The sequence below is a fragment of the Megalobrama amblycephala genome, linkage group LG7, assembly GCF_018812025.1.
Source record: "Megalobrama amblycephala isolate DHTTF-2021 linkage group LG7, ASM1881202v1, whole genome shotgun sequence".
NCBI lineage: Eukaryota > Metazoa > Chordata > Actinopteri > Cypriniformes > Xenocyprididae > Megalobrama > Megalobrama amblycephala.
In genome coordinates, this window is record NC_063050.1 from 2,839,467 (window position 1) to 2,856,900 (window position 17,434).

The 17,434-nt window shown below is 36.0% G+C and overlaps 1 protein-coding gene across 14 annotated transcripts in view; it reads left to right on the plus strand.

Moving 5' to 3' along the window:
* Positions 1–2,689, plus strand: part of LOC125271564 (NACHT, LRR and PYD domains-containing protein 3-like) — a 130,099-nt gene extending 127,410 nt beyond the window's left edge. For all 14 annotated transcript variants that reach the window (XM_048195629.1, XM_048195620.1, XM_048195624.1 and 11 more), the window contains one exon: positions 1,746–2,689. In XM_048195629.1, coding sequence (XP_048051586.1) covers positions 1,746–2,275 — 530 coding nt within the window. In that variant the 3' untranslated portion in view covers positions 2,276–2,689. The remainder of the gene's footprint in view (positions 1–1,745) is intronic.
* Positions 2,690–17,434: the final 14,745 nt, after the last annotated feature.

The following is a 17,434-nucleotide window of genomic DNA, read 5'->3' on the forward strand; positions in this document are numbered from 1 at the left end:
CAAGTTAACACATTATTTATGCTTCAAAATGTATAAATGAAGTCGTCAGATATAAAAAGCTAACAGTAGGCTATAAATGGACTACAGCACACCATGGTCGTGGATCAACGTCACCACCACCAAGCTTCCTCAAACTTTATTTAAAAAAACAACTTTATTTAAAAAATGTTCGCTGATTATGATCTGCAATGTGTATGAATACTTATCCACTTTTTCATGAGAAATTCTGCCCATTTGTTTTGTCCAAAAATGTTCGAAAATGATTTAATTTATGCGTGCGTCTCTGAGATATTTTTATGTTTTGTTAATATTGTTTTATTTGTTTGTTTATTATTTTGTTCGTTTATATAAACCTTAATATTATTTTCTTTGTGTTTAAAAATTCTGCTTGATCATTGTGCTCAAAATAAACTTTAAAGATTATCTTTCACTGTATTATGTTTGATTGTATACTGTGTTTGCATACCGTTTAACTACAATATGTTAAAAACTACAATTTGATAATACTAAATATACAGTATATTTATATTAACTGACAGGTAAAACTTCTAAGAACATGAGACTGAAACTTGGGCTAGTGAGTGTGATGTCCTGTTTGTCATGATGATGTCTAAAGTCCCACCAAAGGAAGTAGTCCCTTTTAGCAACTTGTTAGCAACTGCCGTTTTTAAGACACAGTAAAAGTTAAAAAAATCACAAGCGGATTATAACTGGTGTGTTTTATGTCATAGATCAAAACGTGAAAATATATTTAGAGGCTTTGTTAACCAAAGACATTATTTCAGGCGATTTAGCAAAAACCCATTAAAAAATAAAACATATACTTTAGGGCGATGGAACCGGATGTCCTAAAATGCTAACTTGCTTCCGGGTTTTGCATACAAAAAAAAGTAATCTTTGAGGTACTAAATTCTCTTAATGAGTCATGGCTATGTTTTGGGCAAAATGTGCAATAAACCAACCAGAGATTCATCTCCCATTAATTTTAAAAGCCAGTTGTGCTCGTGCCATGGCGTATTCGTTATTTATAAGGCAGAATTTGCAAGCGAAAAAACTGAACGTCTATATTGAGGAAATGGATCTGCTTGTACTTGAAGTAAAAGCACATGAGCAGACCATCTATAAGAAAAGCTGGATTCCACCAAAGCATTTTTATCTTTATGCACACAATAATATTTTACATTATAATACTTTTATTTTTAATATTTAAAGAGCACGTTAGTAATATGCACCTAAATGTGGGTGCACAACGCACATACATTCTGCTTATTACACAAACATCCCTGCAGAGCGTATGTGCGTTGTGCACCCGCATTAAGGTGCATATTACTAAAGTGCTCTTTAAATAACAAAATAAATATTGTGCCAAAAACTCGCCTGAACACACCTCGTTTTCGGACCAGTAAATGCATTGTCTATTTAAAAAAATGTGGCACTGGATGTGAAAATGATAACTGTGTCAGGCTGAAACTTGCAAAAAACACTTGTGTCGGCCTGGTGCTGCATTTCACTGGGTGTATGATAGGGCTCTCTGTATTTTTTCATTTTCAAAAAAATAAATTGATAATTTAATTAATTGGCATGATTTATTAAAAAAAAAAATGTCCCCAAACGGTCAAAAAATACAGGTATTACTATTCTTGAGGAAACATTTGGTCCTCATAATGTTACCAGGTACATACACCCACACACACACCTGTGCATATTTAACAATGTCATTGATGTTCTCCTCTCTTTGTGTTCAGATGCCTGTGATCTCACACTGGATCCAAACACAGCACACACTCAACTCATCCTGTCTGAAGAGAACAGAAAAATAACATGTGTGAGAGAGCATCAGCCGTATCCTGATCATCCAGAGAGATTTGCGATCCAGGAGATGATTCTGTGTAAAGATAGTCTGACTGGACATTGTTACTGGGAGGCTGAATGGAGTGGATCGGGTCATGTAGCAGTGGCATATAAAGGAATCAACAGGAAAAGTGGGATTGACTGTTGGTTTGGACTCAATGAAAAGTCCTGGAGTATGTACTGTTCTGATATGTACTACACTGTCTGGTACAATAATAACAGCACTGATGTATCTGGCCCTTCAGCCCACTCTAATAGAGTAGGAGTGTATGTGGACGTGTCGGCCGGCACTCTGTCCTTCTACAGCGTCTCTGACACACACACACTCACACACTTACACACATTCAACACCACATTCACCGAACCCCTCTATGCTGGATTTGGGGTTTATCCTGAATCTTCAGTGTCTCTGTGTCAGATTTAACATCCTCCTGTGAGGAACCAGAGATATATTTCCACCTCAGAGCACCATGATTGCATGGGAGAGACAGGACATTTAAGAGCGATTCACCCTTAGAGGCTTCAAAACATGAATAATTACAGGCCAATCTCAAATTTACCATTCTTAAGTAAAATTATTTTTTGTTTCTTTTCTTTTTTTTTTTTTTGTTAAGCTGTTTTATGTTTTATTTATTATATGCAAATGTTTCTATCAAAAGAGGGTAAATAATGTTTATGGAAATAATGTTAATGTATCATTACTTTTTTATCCATCCTGATGCTTGTCAGGCCTTCTCTGAATGAAGAATCTGACTGCAGGTCATGTATCAGGTATGGTCTGTTACTGTACGAGTCACTGGAGACTTCAGTTTATTAAATGTGATGGTCTGTAGAAAAACTCTGGCTCTTCATTTAGTGTTATCTTATAAAAGCTACTGTAGATGTCCTCACTCTTTCAGTGGATCAACAGACTCAGACATTGATGCAGCAGTGGAGGAACACCTAAAGCATGCTTCAGGAAGAGCTGGGGGTCCATAATCAACTTTCAGACTGTGTTAACCATAATCTAGTATTTTTGTTGTTTACTTGTTTGATTTATGGCTGTTTAACAGTAATGCAAGACTGTTAGGGGGGGTACTTCCACAGCTCTGACTTCCAATCATCTTTGGTGGAACACATAAATCACTCCTGGAAGAGCTGGTGCACTGCAAAAAAAATGCTTTTCTTAGATTATTTGTCTTGTTTCCAGTCCAAATATCTAAAGATTCTTAAATCAATAAGTACTTTCTAGACAAGTAAAAATTACTCGTTTTCAGAAAAAGTCAAAATTGAGTGTTTTTTTCCCCTACTGAAAACAAGACAATAATTTGTTCTTGTCTAGATTCAGCAGCAATTGCTGTTCTTGTTCTAAGTAAAACAAGAGAGCAGGAGATAGCTGATGAGGATGAAGATGGTGAGCCTTCTGAATCCTCAAAGCCACCCTGCCTCCGCGTATATACAGCTGTTTGAGATTATGGAACGCACCTCTGGCAGACTGCAGCTGCCACTGGAGCAGGTTAAAGGAACACTCCACTTTTTTTGAAAATAGGTTCATTTTCCAACTACCCTAGAGTTAAACAGTTGAGTTTTACCGTTTTCTAATCCGTTCAGCCAATCTCCGGCTGAATGGTCTGGCGGCACCACTTTTAGCATAGCTTAGCATAGTTCATTGAATCTGATTAGACCGTTAGCATCTCGCTCAAAAATGACCAAAGAGTTTCGATATTTTTCCTATTTAAAACTTGACACTTCTGTAGTTACATTGTGTACTAAGACTGACGGAAAATGAAAAGTTGTGATTTTCTAGGCTGATATGGCTAGGAACTATACTCTCATTCTCTAATAATCAAGGAACTTTGCTGGCGTACCATGGGTGCAGCAGGCGCAATGATATTACACAGCGTCTCTCACAAATGTCTCCATGGTTGCAAGGCACACTCCCTGTGCAAGCAGGGGGTCACAGGCTCTGCATAATATCATTGCTCTTGCTGCACCCATGGTACGGCAGCAAAGTTCCTTTATTATTACACCAGAATGAGAGTATGGTTCCTAGCCATATCGGCCTAGAAAATCACAAAATCACTTTTCATTTTTAGTACACAATGTAACTACAGAAGGGTTAAGTTTTAAATAGGAAAAATATTGAAACTCTTTGGTCATTTTTGAGCAAGATGTTAACAGTCTAATCAGATTCAATGAACTATGCTAAGCTATGCTAAAGAGATCGACTGAATGGATTTGAAAATGGTAAAACTCAATTGTTTAACTCTATGGGAGTTGGAGAATAAGCCTAGTGGAGTGAGAGAGGATTATAGGGTACCTTATGTCAGAATGATTGATTTATGGCCCCCCATAAAAATATTCCCCCCCACCCCTCCCTCCGGACTGGACACCTGTTTGGACACCTGTTTTTGTCCTCCCCCACTACCCCCACTACCCCTCCCTACTACCCCCACTAAGGAATTTATGACTGTGTTTTGGACTTTGTGTGTTTTTGAAGTGAAAATGTTTGAAAACGATCAAAAAGTATTCAAAAATGGTGCTTAAAACTTTAAAATGTAAAACAGTGTATTGGGGTGACAGACATGGGTTTTAAGGGATATTTTTATTAAAGAAAGTTTTTTTCACATATTTGAATGTTTTTAAAAAGACATTAACAAATTGTACAATTAAAACACAAAGACAATTTAAAATGTTGTTAGATTTTCTGAAACAAAAGTATCAAACAAACGCATTAACATTAAGTGTATTAAACAATAGTTGTTAAAAGACAAATGGGGTTTTCAAGCAAAACATTTCTAACATTTACTGTTAACGTTTTAGCAAAAAATAATTCTTACACTGATCCGTGAAACATGTCCTTTCTCATCACTGGCAAATTCAGAATAAAGTCAGAACGGTGTGTGAAAACGCTCCCGAGTCTCCGCCCCTAACACGCCTCCAAACATCGATGTCATCCGCCCCTAACAGGCCCACCTCAATCCCAAAAGATAGAATGTGTATATTTAAAAAAGGACGTTAATTAATTAAACACAAGGTTTTAACAAAAAAGTATCAAACAAATGCATTATCATTAAATATATTAAACAGTGTTGTTAAAAGACAAATGTTTTTTTAAAAAAAAGCAAAAAACATTTCTAACATTGCAATTTACTGTTAATGTTTTAGCAAAAAATAATTCTTACACTGCTTTGTGAAAGACGTCCTGTCTCTTCGTTGTCAAAAGCAGGATGAAGTCAGAACGGTGTGTGAAAACGCTCCCGAGTCTCCGCCCCTAACACGCCTCCAAACATCGATGTCATCCGCCCCTAACAGGCCCACCTCAATCCCAAAAGAGAGAATGTGTATATTTATAAAGCCCAGTTAAATAATTAAACACAAAATTTTAACAAAAAGTATCAAACAAACGCATTAGCATTAAGTATATTAAACAATAGGTGTTAAAAGACAAATGTTTTTTTAAAAAGCAAAAACATTTCTAACCCTGCAATTTACTGTTAACGTTTTAGCAATAAATAATTCTTACACTGCACCATGAAAGACATCCTATCTCTTCATTGTCAAATACAGAATGAAGTCAGAACGTCCTGTGAAAGTCTCCGCCCCTAACACACCTCCAAACATCGATGTCATCCGCCCCTAACACGCCCCCCAACACTGGAGGGATAGATGAGAGCAGGGATGCACATTTAAATGGTAATAAAATAAAATAACGCTTATAAATAATGATGTTTTAACATTCTTTAGTTCATTAACTGTTCATTAATTTGAGTTCATTAATTGATTTATTCACTCTTTGATAGCATCATCCACCTCTCCTACTGGGGGAAATTTATATATGGAGTAAAGTATATTGAAACTGTTTAAAACTATGTGCTTTAAAATTTAAAAACATGAAACGTGGGAGGTAAACAGTTTTTTTCACACACATGTAACACTTTCACATCATACAACTTTAAAGTGATGCGGTTTGTTAAAAACAAAACACGTAGGCTAGCATTCAGGCATAGTAAAATGTTATCAGAAAAGGTAAAATGTGTTTATATATATATATATATAGTAAAACATTATGCTTTAAAATTTTAAAATGTGAAGGAATGTATTGGGTGACAGTGACAGACATTAGGGAGTCAAGGGATGTTTTTATTAAAGAAAGTTTTGTTTCCATATACAGTTTTTATTTTGAAGACATAAAAATAAAGTGTACCGTTTAAAACACAAAGGCTTAAAAGATATTTTGAAGAGGTTACCAGAAAAAGTAAAAACAAGTTAGAGAAAGCATTTCAATTACATTAAAAACCAAAAAGTCAATGTTCAAACATTTAAAACATTTTCAGAAAAAAAGTAAAACAAGTCAGAAAAAGCCTTTTCATCACATGAAAAACATTAAAGTCAATGTCCAATCATTTAAAAATGTAAAACAAGTTTCCCAAACACAGTTTTAAAAACGGTAAAAACAAAAAAGTCAGACATTTTAAAAAGTTATCAGAAAAAGTGCTTTGAACTTTTAACAAAGGTAAAACAAGTTAGAGAACGTTTTTCACATACATTTGAAGAAGGCTTCTTTCACAATAACAAACATTTCACATAGGGTCTACAACTTTAATAACTTTTAAAATGATGTATACTGTTAAAACCCAAAGGCCTATCCAGACCTTTTAAACATTATCAGAAAAATGTAAAACAAGTTAGAGAATGTCTTTCACCAAGATAACAGAAAAATAACAGGGTAAAATATCAAACACGTGCATTAGCATTAAAACTATTAAGCAACAGTTGTTAAAAAGATGAATAGTTTCAAGCAAAACATTTTAACACTGCAATTTGCTGCTAAAGTTTTGTTTAATTTTTAGCAAAAATAACTCTTACACTGCTCCATGCAATACATCTTCACTCACCAGCGATAAAAGTAGAATGAGAATAGATAGGCATGTGAAGCCGCTCCCAAGTCTCCGCCCCCTAACACGCCCCCAACACCGGAGGATAGACATGTGCAGAGGTGTATATTTAAATGGTAGTAAAATAATTCAACAAAATAATGTTTGTGAATAAAGTTTTAACAATTTTTTTTATCCATTAACTTATTGATTTATTCTTTCTTTGATAGCATCCTCTCCCACTGGGGGGAATTTATATGTGTTTCACCGTTTGAGAATGTGTTTTTGGAGTAAAGTATATTGAAAACTATGTGCTTTAAACTTTAAAAACACAAAACACTTTTTCACACGTATGTAACACGTTCACATACAACTTTAAAGTGATGCGGATCGTTGAAAACTAAAACGTAGTATTCAGACACAGTAAAATGTTATCAGAAAAGGTTTCTGAAAACCATGTAAAACATTATGCTTTAAAATGTAAAAATATGAAACAAGGTTTTGAGGTTAAACAATGCAATCAAGGGTTGTTTTATTAAAACTCTTTTCATATATACATTTGAAGGATGTTTTCCCCCCACAAACAACATTACAAATGTTAAAAACAACAACAACAAAAGCCAAAACAAAAAGTTATTTCACATGATGTTAAACAATCTCAGAAGAGGTCAAAAGTGCTTCTAAAACAATGTCTCCAACATGCTGTAACGCAAAGTTAAAATGTTCTGTAGTCCAAAGAGTAAAACAGTGTTGTACCGGACGAAAAGATGCACAAGAGGGAGAGAGAGAGAGAGCTGTCATAATTTCCCCACACCCCAGGGTTTAATAGGCTAATATAGCTAAACTTAAACATCCGCATACATGAAGTGAGAAAAAATATACCAATAAACATTCAACTCAGGTCACAAATAAAAGAGGAAAATTAAACAAAGGGAATGCGGGTATGTCTTCTGCTGCTCACCTGAGCTATGTCCCTCTATGCACATGCGCAGTTGTCATTCCAACTCAAATTATGAATGAAAGTGACCGTTACAATGCGTAAAGCATTAAACATAACACGCAACAGTGGTTAAAATATGTCCAACAAGAAGTTTTCCCATTTTTAACATTTAACAGTGGCTTAATCTGTCCCGATTCAGACGTCATCACTCGCAAATGACAAACATTTGAAAGAGGATTTTGTGTAAAGTTGCATGTACATCCAAAGGAAAGACATAGCCTACACCCAACAAACAAAATACCCTAATGAAATATACAAAATAACATTTAAAAATATGATTTTTGTTCATTTTAGTTAATTTAGTTATATTTACTCTTAGATCTTTTCAGGCCTAATACTTTCAAGGCTCTCCCCCCTCCACAACACACACACACACAGTTGAACGTCTAAACTTTTTTACGACATCACGAGTGATTGTATCATGCTGTTAGATAACGAGAAAGGATGTCTGGTCGGGACGTAGAATCAGTAACGCGTGGATATTAGCTCTTCAAAGGCTGTAAAACATCTAAGGATGTTTCAGGGTGTTTTACAGCAGCTCTGGTGAATCTGGGAGAGTCTGACATTGTGAACTCTGGATGGCACATGAACACATACAGAGAACCCCAGTAACTTTGAATAATATGTACGTCATGTTTTAATTTTACTCAATATATTTTTAATTAGCTAAAGGTCTATAACGGAACTTTACCATGTTAATATTTGGTAAAAGTTTACTTAAAGCCTACACGAGATGAAATACATCCTATCTTCTTTCTAAATTCATATTATGGATCTTAATGTAAAGAATTCACCCATGCATATGCATATTTTTGTCCTTGTAATCTTTAATCATATTATGCTAACTGAATCTTTTGGTGTAATTAATAGACATCCCTGTTTCATCGTGGCCTGCCTTAATTCTATAAAGTTGTTTATGGCTTGATGACAACCCCCTATACACCACCATCCATTGAGGGAGGGTTTACCCCAATCAGATGTCCTGATAACCCACAAAGATACACAGAGCTCAGTTGCTCTCTTAAATGAGTTGACCTAACCATTCAATGCAATACCAGGTTGACGGAGTGGACTCCTGTGCTACTGCTACATATCGTTGATTAAAGGTTGAAGGAAATTTATCTGTTTGTTACATGGATTGTCTGAGACTGACGCAAACTGCGATTCTTCGATTCTACTTCAGGGGGGTCTGACCTATAAACCACAACTTCAAAGCATTAATGCACAACAAGGCCTGGACAACTGTTTAAGGACTCGCTCACAGGAGATTCCAGAAACTATTAAAATCATTCAGCATCAAATAGGAGACAAAGTTTATATCGTGCACAAAGTTGAGTTCTAAAAAGTCTGTCTTCAATGCGTCAGATTTCTGAAACGGCTATGCAAAAGCTGATGGAGTGTGATGGAGTTCTGATGAAGATCATCGATGCTGCATTTGAATTGAATAACGATTGTGTGGGGGATACCAAACGTGTAACAAATCTCAAAAATGAAATGGACATTGTGAAAAATTGGACATTCTGAAAAATTTATGGTCTGATACAATCAGTCATATAACAAGTTTGTGTATTATTGACAGCAAAGAGTTTGAAAAGAGTTGAAAAAGTTCTGGATGTGATGTCTGAATATAGCGATGAGTTCAAAGTTACTGGGGTTCTCTGTATGTGTTCATGTGTAATTGACGTATGTTTTCAACAAATGAGAAAGCTGACATTGATGAAATAGTTGAAACTCTAGTCAGCTAGAACAAAACATGATAGCCTGCAGAGATTTTCTTTTTTGGTTAGACAAACGGTAATGTCATTATTATTGTTTTACTGTTTTTATTTAATGCTATTTTTATCATTTTCTTTATTATTTTAATGTATGTATCTATTCATCAGTATATTGTTGAAATAAAAGGTTGAATCACTTAACTCATTCTTTTGTGGTCAAGAGTTCATAAAAACGGTATTACACAACTTGCAAACCTGATTCTTTAGGAGGTAAAAATAAAAGCAAAATAATAATAATAATCATGACAAAGAACTTAATGATATTAATAATAAAACAATGATTTTAAAGGTACCATTCGCTACGCAGATGTTTTACAAAATAAAATATTTCAAAGATCCTTTTGCTACATTCTGTATACACACACTGCCCCAAAAATCTATTTATGAACACCTTGAGCTCACTAACATTACAGCAAATAAACATAGTTGTTGTTTTTCCAGCCAAAAGCGTAAGGAAAACAGACACACAAAACCTTACAATCACACGCAATACGTTGAGAATGTTGATGTTAAAAGTTGGTAAACAATTTCTAAAACAGTAAGTTTCAGAAGAAATGCAAACAAAAATCAAAGAATCATAAAAACACAAATGTCTCCAAACTGTTACATGCTAATATTTGGGATGGTTTCAGATTCAGTATGCTACTAGAACTTTGTGACTTGTGGGAACTTTGATGAGGCAGAGAACACTAGCATTGTTAAACATGTGGGGGAATAACAACGTTCAATTAATGTAAACTAGAATTCAGAGCGAGTGAATATGACTGAGCATGTTTCACACATAAGTTATCTCAAAGCATGCTTTCATAAAAAGAAGAACAAATTATTAAGGCATAAAGCACTGCATAAAGCATCTGTTTTGTAGATCAGACCTAATAGACAGGCACCTAAAAGTCATGTATCATCCCACCTTTTACCTAAAATGACTACTTTTCAACTGTAATTAATTTACTTAACGGTTGTTTAGAGACATACACAAAAGAACAGTGAAATGCTCAGCTTTAAGTGTAATAGTTAGAAAAACCTGAAGTGTAATAGTTGTATTAGGTACCAGAAAAACAGCTAGACTCACTTTTTTTGTTGGGGCGTCGTGTCTTGTGATCCCACATCGTATACATAACAGAAAGATGACCTAAAAGAAATATCATCTGTTTAGTCTTAAGTAGTGTCATGTAGAAAGGTGGTCATTTAATTATCTTTATGCTGTATTTATGTTTTCATATTTCATATTTCTGTATTATTTATAGCTAATTGGCACTTTTCAAAGATTTTGGCACAACTATTGCAGACATATGAAGTAGGAGAATATCTAACTGTATATTGTGTCACTTTGAACATCCCATTACCTGTTTATTTGTGGCCAAATAAGATCCTTAGCTCATACACCTCTTTAATTTGTGCTGTCCTACATGCCTTATACACACTTTTGTGGTAAACTCATCTCTTGAATTTAGTTTTGTGCAAACACATTTTTTTTTTTTTAAATTTTAACTAATGGTTTTTACCAGAGTGTGGAATGCCTTTTAACAGCCTTAGCCTTTTAAGATTAACAGCCTTTTAAGATCCTTAGCTCATACATCTTGGGCTGGATGTTGAAGTGTTAGTTGAAAAGTATTAGCAAATAACAAACAAAAATCTTTAAAGCAACCATGAAACCATAATATTCGTATTGAAATTATTGTATAACGTTAAAGTACACTCACAGTTTAACTTACATAATATTTTCTCTTAGTATGAAGCTTTTGTCTAGAACACCTTTTGTGTTCTGGGTGAGAGCTCACAAAGATTACACCAAAATGAGCTTTCTTGAGCATTGCATGTTTGAACTATGCCTGTAGTGATCAACATTTTAGGTCTGAAAAATAAAAGGAATAACTATAGGCCTATGGCTAACTGGGAAAAATAACTGTTGGGGGTAAATGAAACATTCTTTTTGTCTTGTTTCAGTAAAATAACAGTACTTGATAAACTAAAAGTCGCAGTAATGTTACTGTTTTCATCAACTTCTTGTAGAGAAAACCTACGCAATATGAATTCGGGGTGACTGGGCCACATTTTGCCATTGAGATGACTTGGAAAAAGTGTCCTAATCGACCTGTATTAATCCTAGGTTTACAATGCCGTACAGAGTTCACAATGTCAGACTCTCCCAGATTCACCAGAGCTGCTGTAAAACACCCTGAAACATCCTTAGATGTTTTACAGCCTTTGAAGAGCTAATATCCACGCGTTACTGATTCTACGTCCCGACCAGACATCCTTTCTCGTTATCTAACAGCATGATACAATCACTCGTGATGTCGTAAAAAAGTTTAGACGTTCAACTGTGTGTGTGTGTGTTGTGGAGGGGGGAGAGCCTTGAAAGTATTAGGCCTGAAAAGATCTAAGAGTAAATATAACTAAATTAACTAAAATGAACAAAAATCATATTTTTAAATGTTATTTTGTATATTTCATTAGGGTATTTTGTTTGTTGGGTGTAGGCTATGTCTTTCCTTTGGATGTACATGCAACTTTACACAAAATCCTCTTTCAAATGTTTGTCATTTGCGAGTGATGACGTCTGAATCGGGACAGATTAAGCCACTGTTAAATGTTAAAAATGGGAAAACTTCTTGTTGGACATATTTTAACCACTGTTGCGTGTTATGTTTAATGCTTTACGCATTGTAACGGTCACTTTCATTCATAATTTGAGTTGGAATGACAACTGCGCATGTGCATAGAGGGACATAGCTCAGGTGAGCAGCAGAAGACATACCCGCATTCCCTTTGTTTAATTTTCCTCTTTTATTTGTGACCTGAGTTGAATGTTTATTGGTATATTTTTTCTCACTTCATGTATGCGGATGTTTAAGTTTAGCTATATTAGCCTATTAAACCCTGGGGTGTGGGGAAATTATGACAGCTCTCTCTCTCTCTCCCTCTTGTGCATCTTTTCGTCCGGTACAACACTGTTTTACTCTTTGGACTACAGAACATTTTAACTTTGCGTTACAGCATGTTGGAGACATTGTTTTAGAAGCACTTTTGACCTCTTCTGAGATTGTTTAACATCATGTGAAATAACTTTTTGTTTTGGCTTTTGTTGTTGTTGTTTTTAACATTTGTAATGTTGTTTGTGGGGGGAAAACATCCTTCAAATGTATATATGAAAAGAGTTTTAATAAAACAACCCTTGATTGCATTGTTTAACCTCAAAACCTTGTTTCATATTTTTACATTTTAAAGCATAATGTTTTACATGGTTTTCAGAAACCTTTTCTGATAACATTTTACTGTGTCTGAATACTACGTTTTAGTTTTCAACGATCCGCATCACTTTAAAGTTGTATGTGAACATGTTACATACGTGTGAAAAAGTGTTTTGTGCTTTTAAAGTTTAAAGCACATAGTTTTCAATATACTTTACTCCAAAAACACATTCTCAAACGGTGAAACACATATAAATTCCCCCCAGTGGAAGAGGATTCTATCAAAGAAAGAATAAATCAATAAGTTAATGGATAAAAAAAATTGTTAAAACTTTATTCACAAACATTATTTTGTTGAATTATTTTACTACCATTTAAATATACACCTCTGCACATGTCTATCCTCCGGTGTTGGGGGGCGTGTTAGGGGGCGGAGACTTGGGAGCGGCTTCACATGCCTATCTATTCTCATTCTACTTTTATCGCTGGTGAGTGAAGATGTATTGCATGGAGCAGTGTAAGAGTTATTTTTGCTAAAAATTAAACAAAACTTTAGCAGCAAATTGCAGTGTTAAAATGTTTTGCTTGAAACTATTCATCTTTTTAACAACTGTTGCTTAATAGTTTTAATGCTAATGCACGTGTTTGATATTTTACCCTGTTATTTTTCTGTTATCTTGGTGAAAGACATTCTCTAACTTGTTTTACATTTTTCTGATAATGTTTAAAAGGTCTGGATAGGCCTTTGGGTTTTAACAGTATACATCATTTTAAAAGTTATTAAAGTTGTAGACCCTATGTGAAATGTTTGTTATTGTGAAAGAAGCCTTCTTCAAATTACCGGTCGATTCAAGATGGCGTTTCTAAGACGCGGCGTGGCAGGAGCTGCTCTTAGAACTAAAATTAAGCGATTTAGTTTTTATACATTTAATGAGTTTAGTTTCCTGATCAACTTTACTGCGGCTTTCATGAATTTTTACAAATCGAAATTTATGCAGAGATTTTTGATCTTCGGATATATGTTTGCCCTCCTTTACGCTTCTGTTCAGTGTTGTTGGACTACTCGTACACGTAACAACGAGACCCAGTCGCTAGTTTGCCTAAGTAAACTGGGCCAGTTTGCTTCGTATTCCGTTGTTTTAAAACACGGAAACGCGTTAACACCAACTGCGTCGAGAAGTCCCGCACATGAGAGATCTATGCGGCCTCAGAGAAAGGTATTGCTTTACCTGGTAACGACGCTTCTCCTTGCTGGTGACATTCAACTCAACCCAGGCCCTGGCGACACTGGTGCTCAGCGCGGTGTCTTGGTTTCGGACGACGCATCTGGGGGTGTTTTGCTGTCGTCGTTGGACATCTGTGGTCGGGGCGGACCTGGTCACGGCCTAGTTGGCCTGCTGGAGCGGACTGGAGATTCGCCCGAGTTTCCCGCGGCGGGCGTCTCGCCGGTATGTGTTGGTGATCTACCTGGGCTTTTTGCTCATCATGCCGGGGTTGTACATGGCCTGGAGGCGCTGTCGGAATGTCGCCGTGAGTGAGCACAACAGCTGCACAAGAGCCTGTGACTGAGAGCGTGTATACGCGCGACGGCTTAGGTTCGCGGGAAACTGAACACTTCTGAGGTTAAAACTACATGAAGACGCTTCTGATTACACCTTTGTCGATGAGTGGAAGCAAGGGATGGCGGGTGAACGCAACTATACTGAGAATGGACCAGAATGGGGAGAGACTGAAATAGGAGAAAGTGATGACAATATGGATATAAATCAAGGAAGTGTAAGAACAAAGGAGAAGAGAGGAGACGAAGTAACAGGAGGTAGGCCAAAGAAACTAAGAACCAGTGTAAACGAGAAGGGAGTGCAGGAGGTTAATGAGAATGAATTTAAAATTATTTTGAGATTTGATGAGGAGAAGGGAATTTTGTCAATGAGTCCGGTAAAGTTAACAACCATTTTAAAAAATCAGGTTGGTGATATTATTATGGCAAAGGTTTTGAGAGATGGTAATTTGTTGATTATGTGTAAAAGTGAGGAACAAAGGCAACGGGCCGGTAAAATGAAAGAAATAGGTAAAAACAAAGTAGTGAGTACAAGTTACATTGGACAAGGAACAAAGTGGGCTAAAGGAGTAATCTGGGGTGTGCCATTAAGTGTCACAATGGATGAAATTAAAGCAAACTTAAAGGGAGGAAGTGTGAGGAATGTCCGGAGATTACAGGTAAATCGGGAGGGGGCAAGACGAGATAGTGAATCTATTCTACTGGAGTTTGTAAGCGAAGTACTTCCCAAAAAAGTAACTTTAGGCTTCATGAGCTATAATGTTAGGGAATATATACCAATACCAATGAGATGCTATAACTGCCAAAGGTTTGGACATACAGCAAAAACATGCAAAGGTAGGAGAAGGTGTGCTAGATGTGGAGAAGATCATAACTATGAGGACTGTAATCATAAAGAGCAACCCAGATGTTGCAGCTGTGGAGGAAATCATAGTGTGGCTTATGGAGGATGTGAAGTGCTTAGAAGGGAAAAAAAGGTACAACAAGTGAGGACTCAGGGTAAGATGTCATATGCAGAGGCAGTGAAGATAGTAAATCAGAGAGGAGAGAATGGGGACAGAGATAATACAGGGAAACCTCTCAATAAAGACATGGATCCAGTGCAGGCTAATGAAGAGAAGATGTTGATTGATATGAGAAAGCTAGTCACGTTCATAGCAGGAGTGCTTAATGCAACAATGGGGGTCAAGTCTAAAACTGAGAGAATACAGATTATTACAAAAGCAGCTGTTAATCATTTAGATTTTAGAGGATTGACTTGGGAGGAGGTCAGAAATGATCTGAGCATCCAAACGAGTCAAGATCACTCAATTGGATAATGGTTTTATTTCTGCAATGGAATGCAAGAAGCTTATTGGCCAATGGACAGGAGTTTAAAAAATTTGTAGATGAGTTGCCAATCAAGCCAGATGTGATATGTGTGCAGGAAACTTGGTTGAAATCAAAATTAGAATTTAGAATAGTTGGTTATTCATCTGTAAGAAGTGACAGGGAAGAGGGAGTTGGTGGGGGGTGTGCTACGTTTATTCAGGATGATATGGCATTTAGAGAGGTGAATAAGGGAAGTGAGTATGTAGTTGTGGAAATATGGACAGGTGAGGGGAAAGGTTGTAATTGTTAATTTTTATAATCCTTGTAAAAGGTTATCTTTAAACAGTTTAGTTGAAATTGACGGGATGGAAAATGATAGAGTGGTGATTTGTGGGGATTTTAATGCACATAGCACGTTATGGGGAGGAACTAAAACAGATGCAAATGGGGGGATTATAGAAGAATTACTAGAAGAAAAACAAATGGTTATGTTTAAATGATGGAAGAGGGACTAGAATAGATGTGTACACAGGAAACACCTCAGTATTAGACTTAACATTAGTTTCTAGAAATTTAGGGGGTAGATGTGAGTGGGATGTAGATGAAGACACCACAATCGGTAGTGATCATTTTCCAGTATTCTGTCAATTACAATTGGGGAAAAGTAAGAGAAATGGTGGAATGTTGGGGAGGTGGATTTTTAGTAGTGCAAGATGGGAATTATTTACTTATATTTGTGAAACAGAGATGAGCACCATAGATTTAAATGAAGACATTGAAGTTGTTGAGGGGAAAATTAGGGAAATTTTTATAGAAGCAGCAAATCAAGCTATTTCAAAAAGTAAAGGTAAGATGAAGAGAAAAGCAGTCCCTTGGTGGTCAGATGAGTGTGCAAAAGCAGTTAAAGATAGGAATAAAGCATTCAGAATATTAAGAAGAACTCATAGTTTGCAGAATTTAATTGTATATAAGAATGCACAAGCTAAGGTTAAGAAAATAATACGAAATGCAAAAAGAGTTAGCTGGCAATGGTTTTGTAATAAAATAGGCAGAGTAACGCCAGTTGGGGAGGTATGGGAAATGATTAAAAAAATGAGAGGTATAAGAAAGGAATACCAATATCCAGTTTTAAAGAAGGGAGAGGAAGCTGCAATTTCTGATGGAGAAAAGGCAGAAATGATTGCAAAAGAGCTGGTCAAAATTTATAGTTCTTATAATTTGACTGAAGATGCTAGAAGAGGAAGAATAAGGACAAGAGAGGCTTATCCTGGGGTGCTGGTGGAAAGACAGGTAGGAAATAGTGTGTTGGACGTTCCGTTTACTATAAGTGAGATGAGAAGAGCAATAGCAAGATCTGGAATAACAGCACCGGGAGATGATGGAATTTGTTATATAATGTTGAAACATCTAGGTCCATTAGCAATGATGAATCTTCTAGGCCTTTATAATAAAGTCTGGGATAAGGGAAAACTACCCACTGCATGGAAAGAAGCGGTAATTATTCCTATTAGAAAACCAGGGAAAGACCCTTCAAAGCCTGAGAATTATAGGCCGATAGCGTTAACGTCACATTTAGGCAAAATAATGGAAAGAATGGTTACTGAGAGATTAACGTTTTATTTCGAGTCAAGGGAACTCCTATCACCATATCAGAGTGGGTTTAGGAGAGGGAGAGGAACAATGGATCCAATTATATGTCTGGAAACAGAAATCAAGAAAGCACAGGTGAACAAAGAATCAGTGATGGCAGTTTTCTTTGATGTTGAGAAAGCTTACGATATGGTTTGGAAGGAGGGATTAATGATTAAATTACATAATATAGGAATTTCAGGAAGAGTTTTTAACTGGGTTAAAAGTTTTTTATTTGAAAGATCTATTCGGGTTAAAAT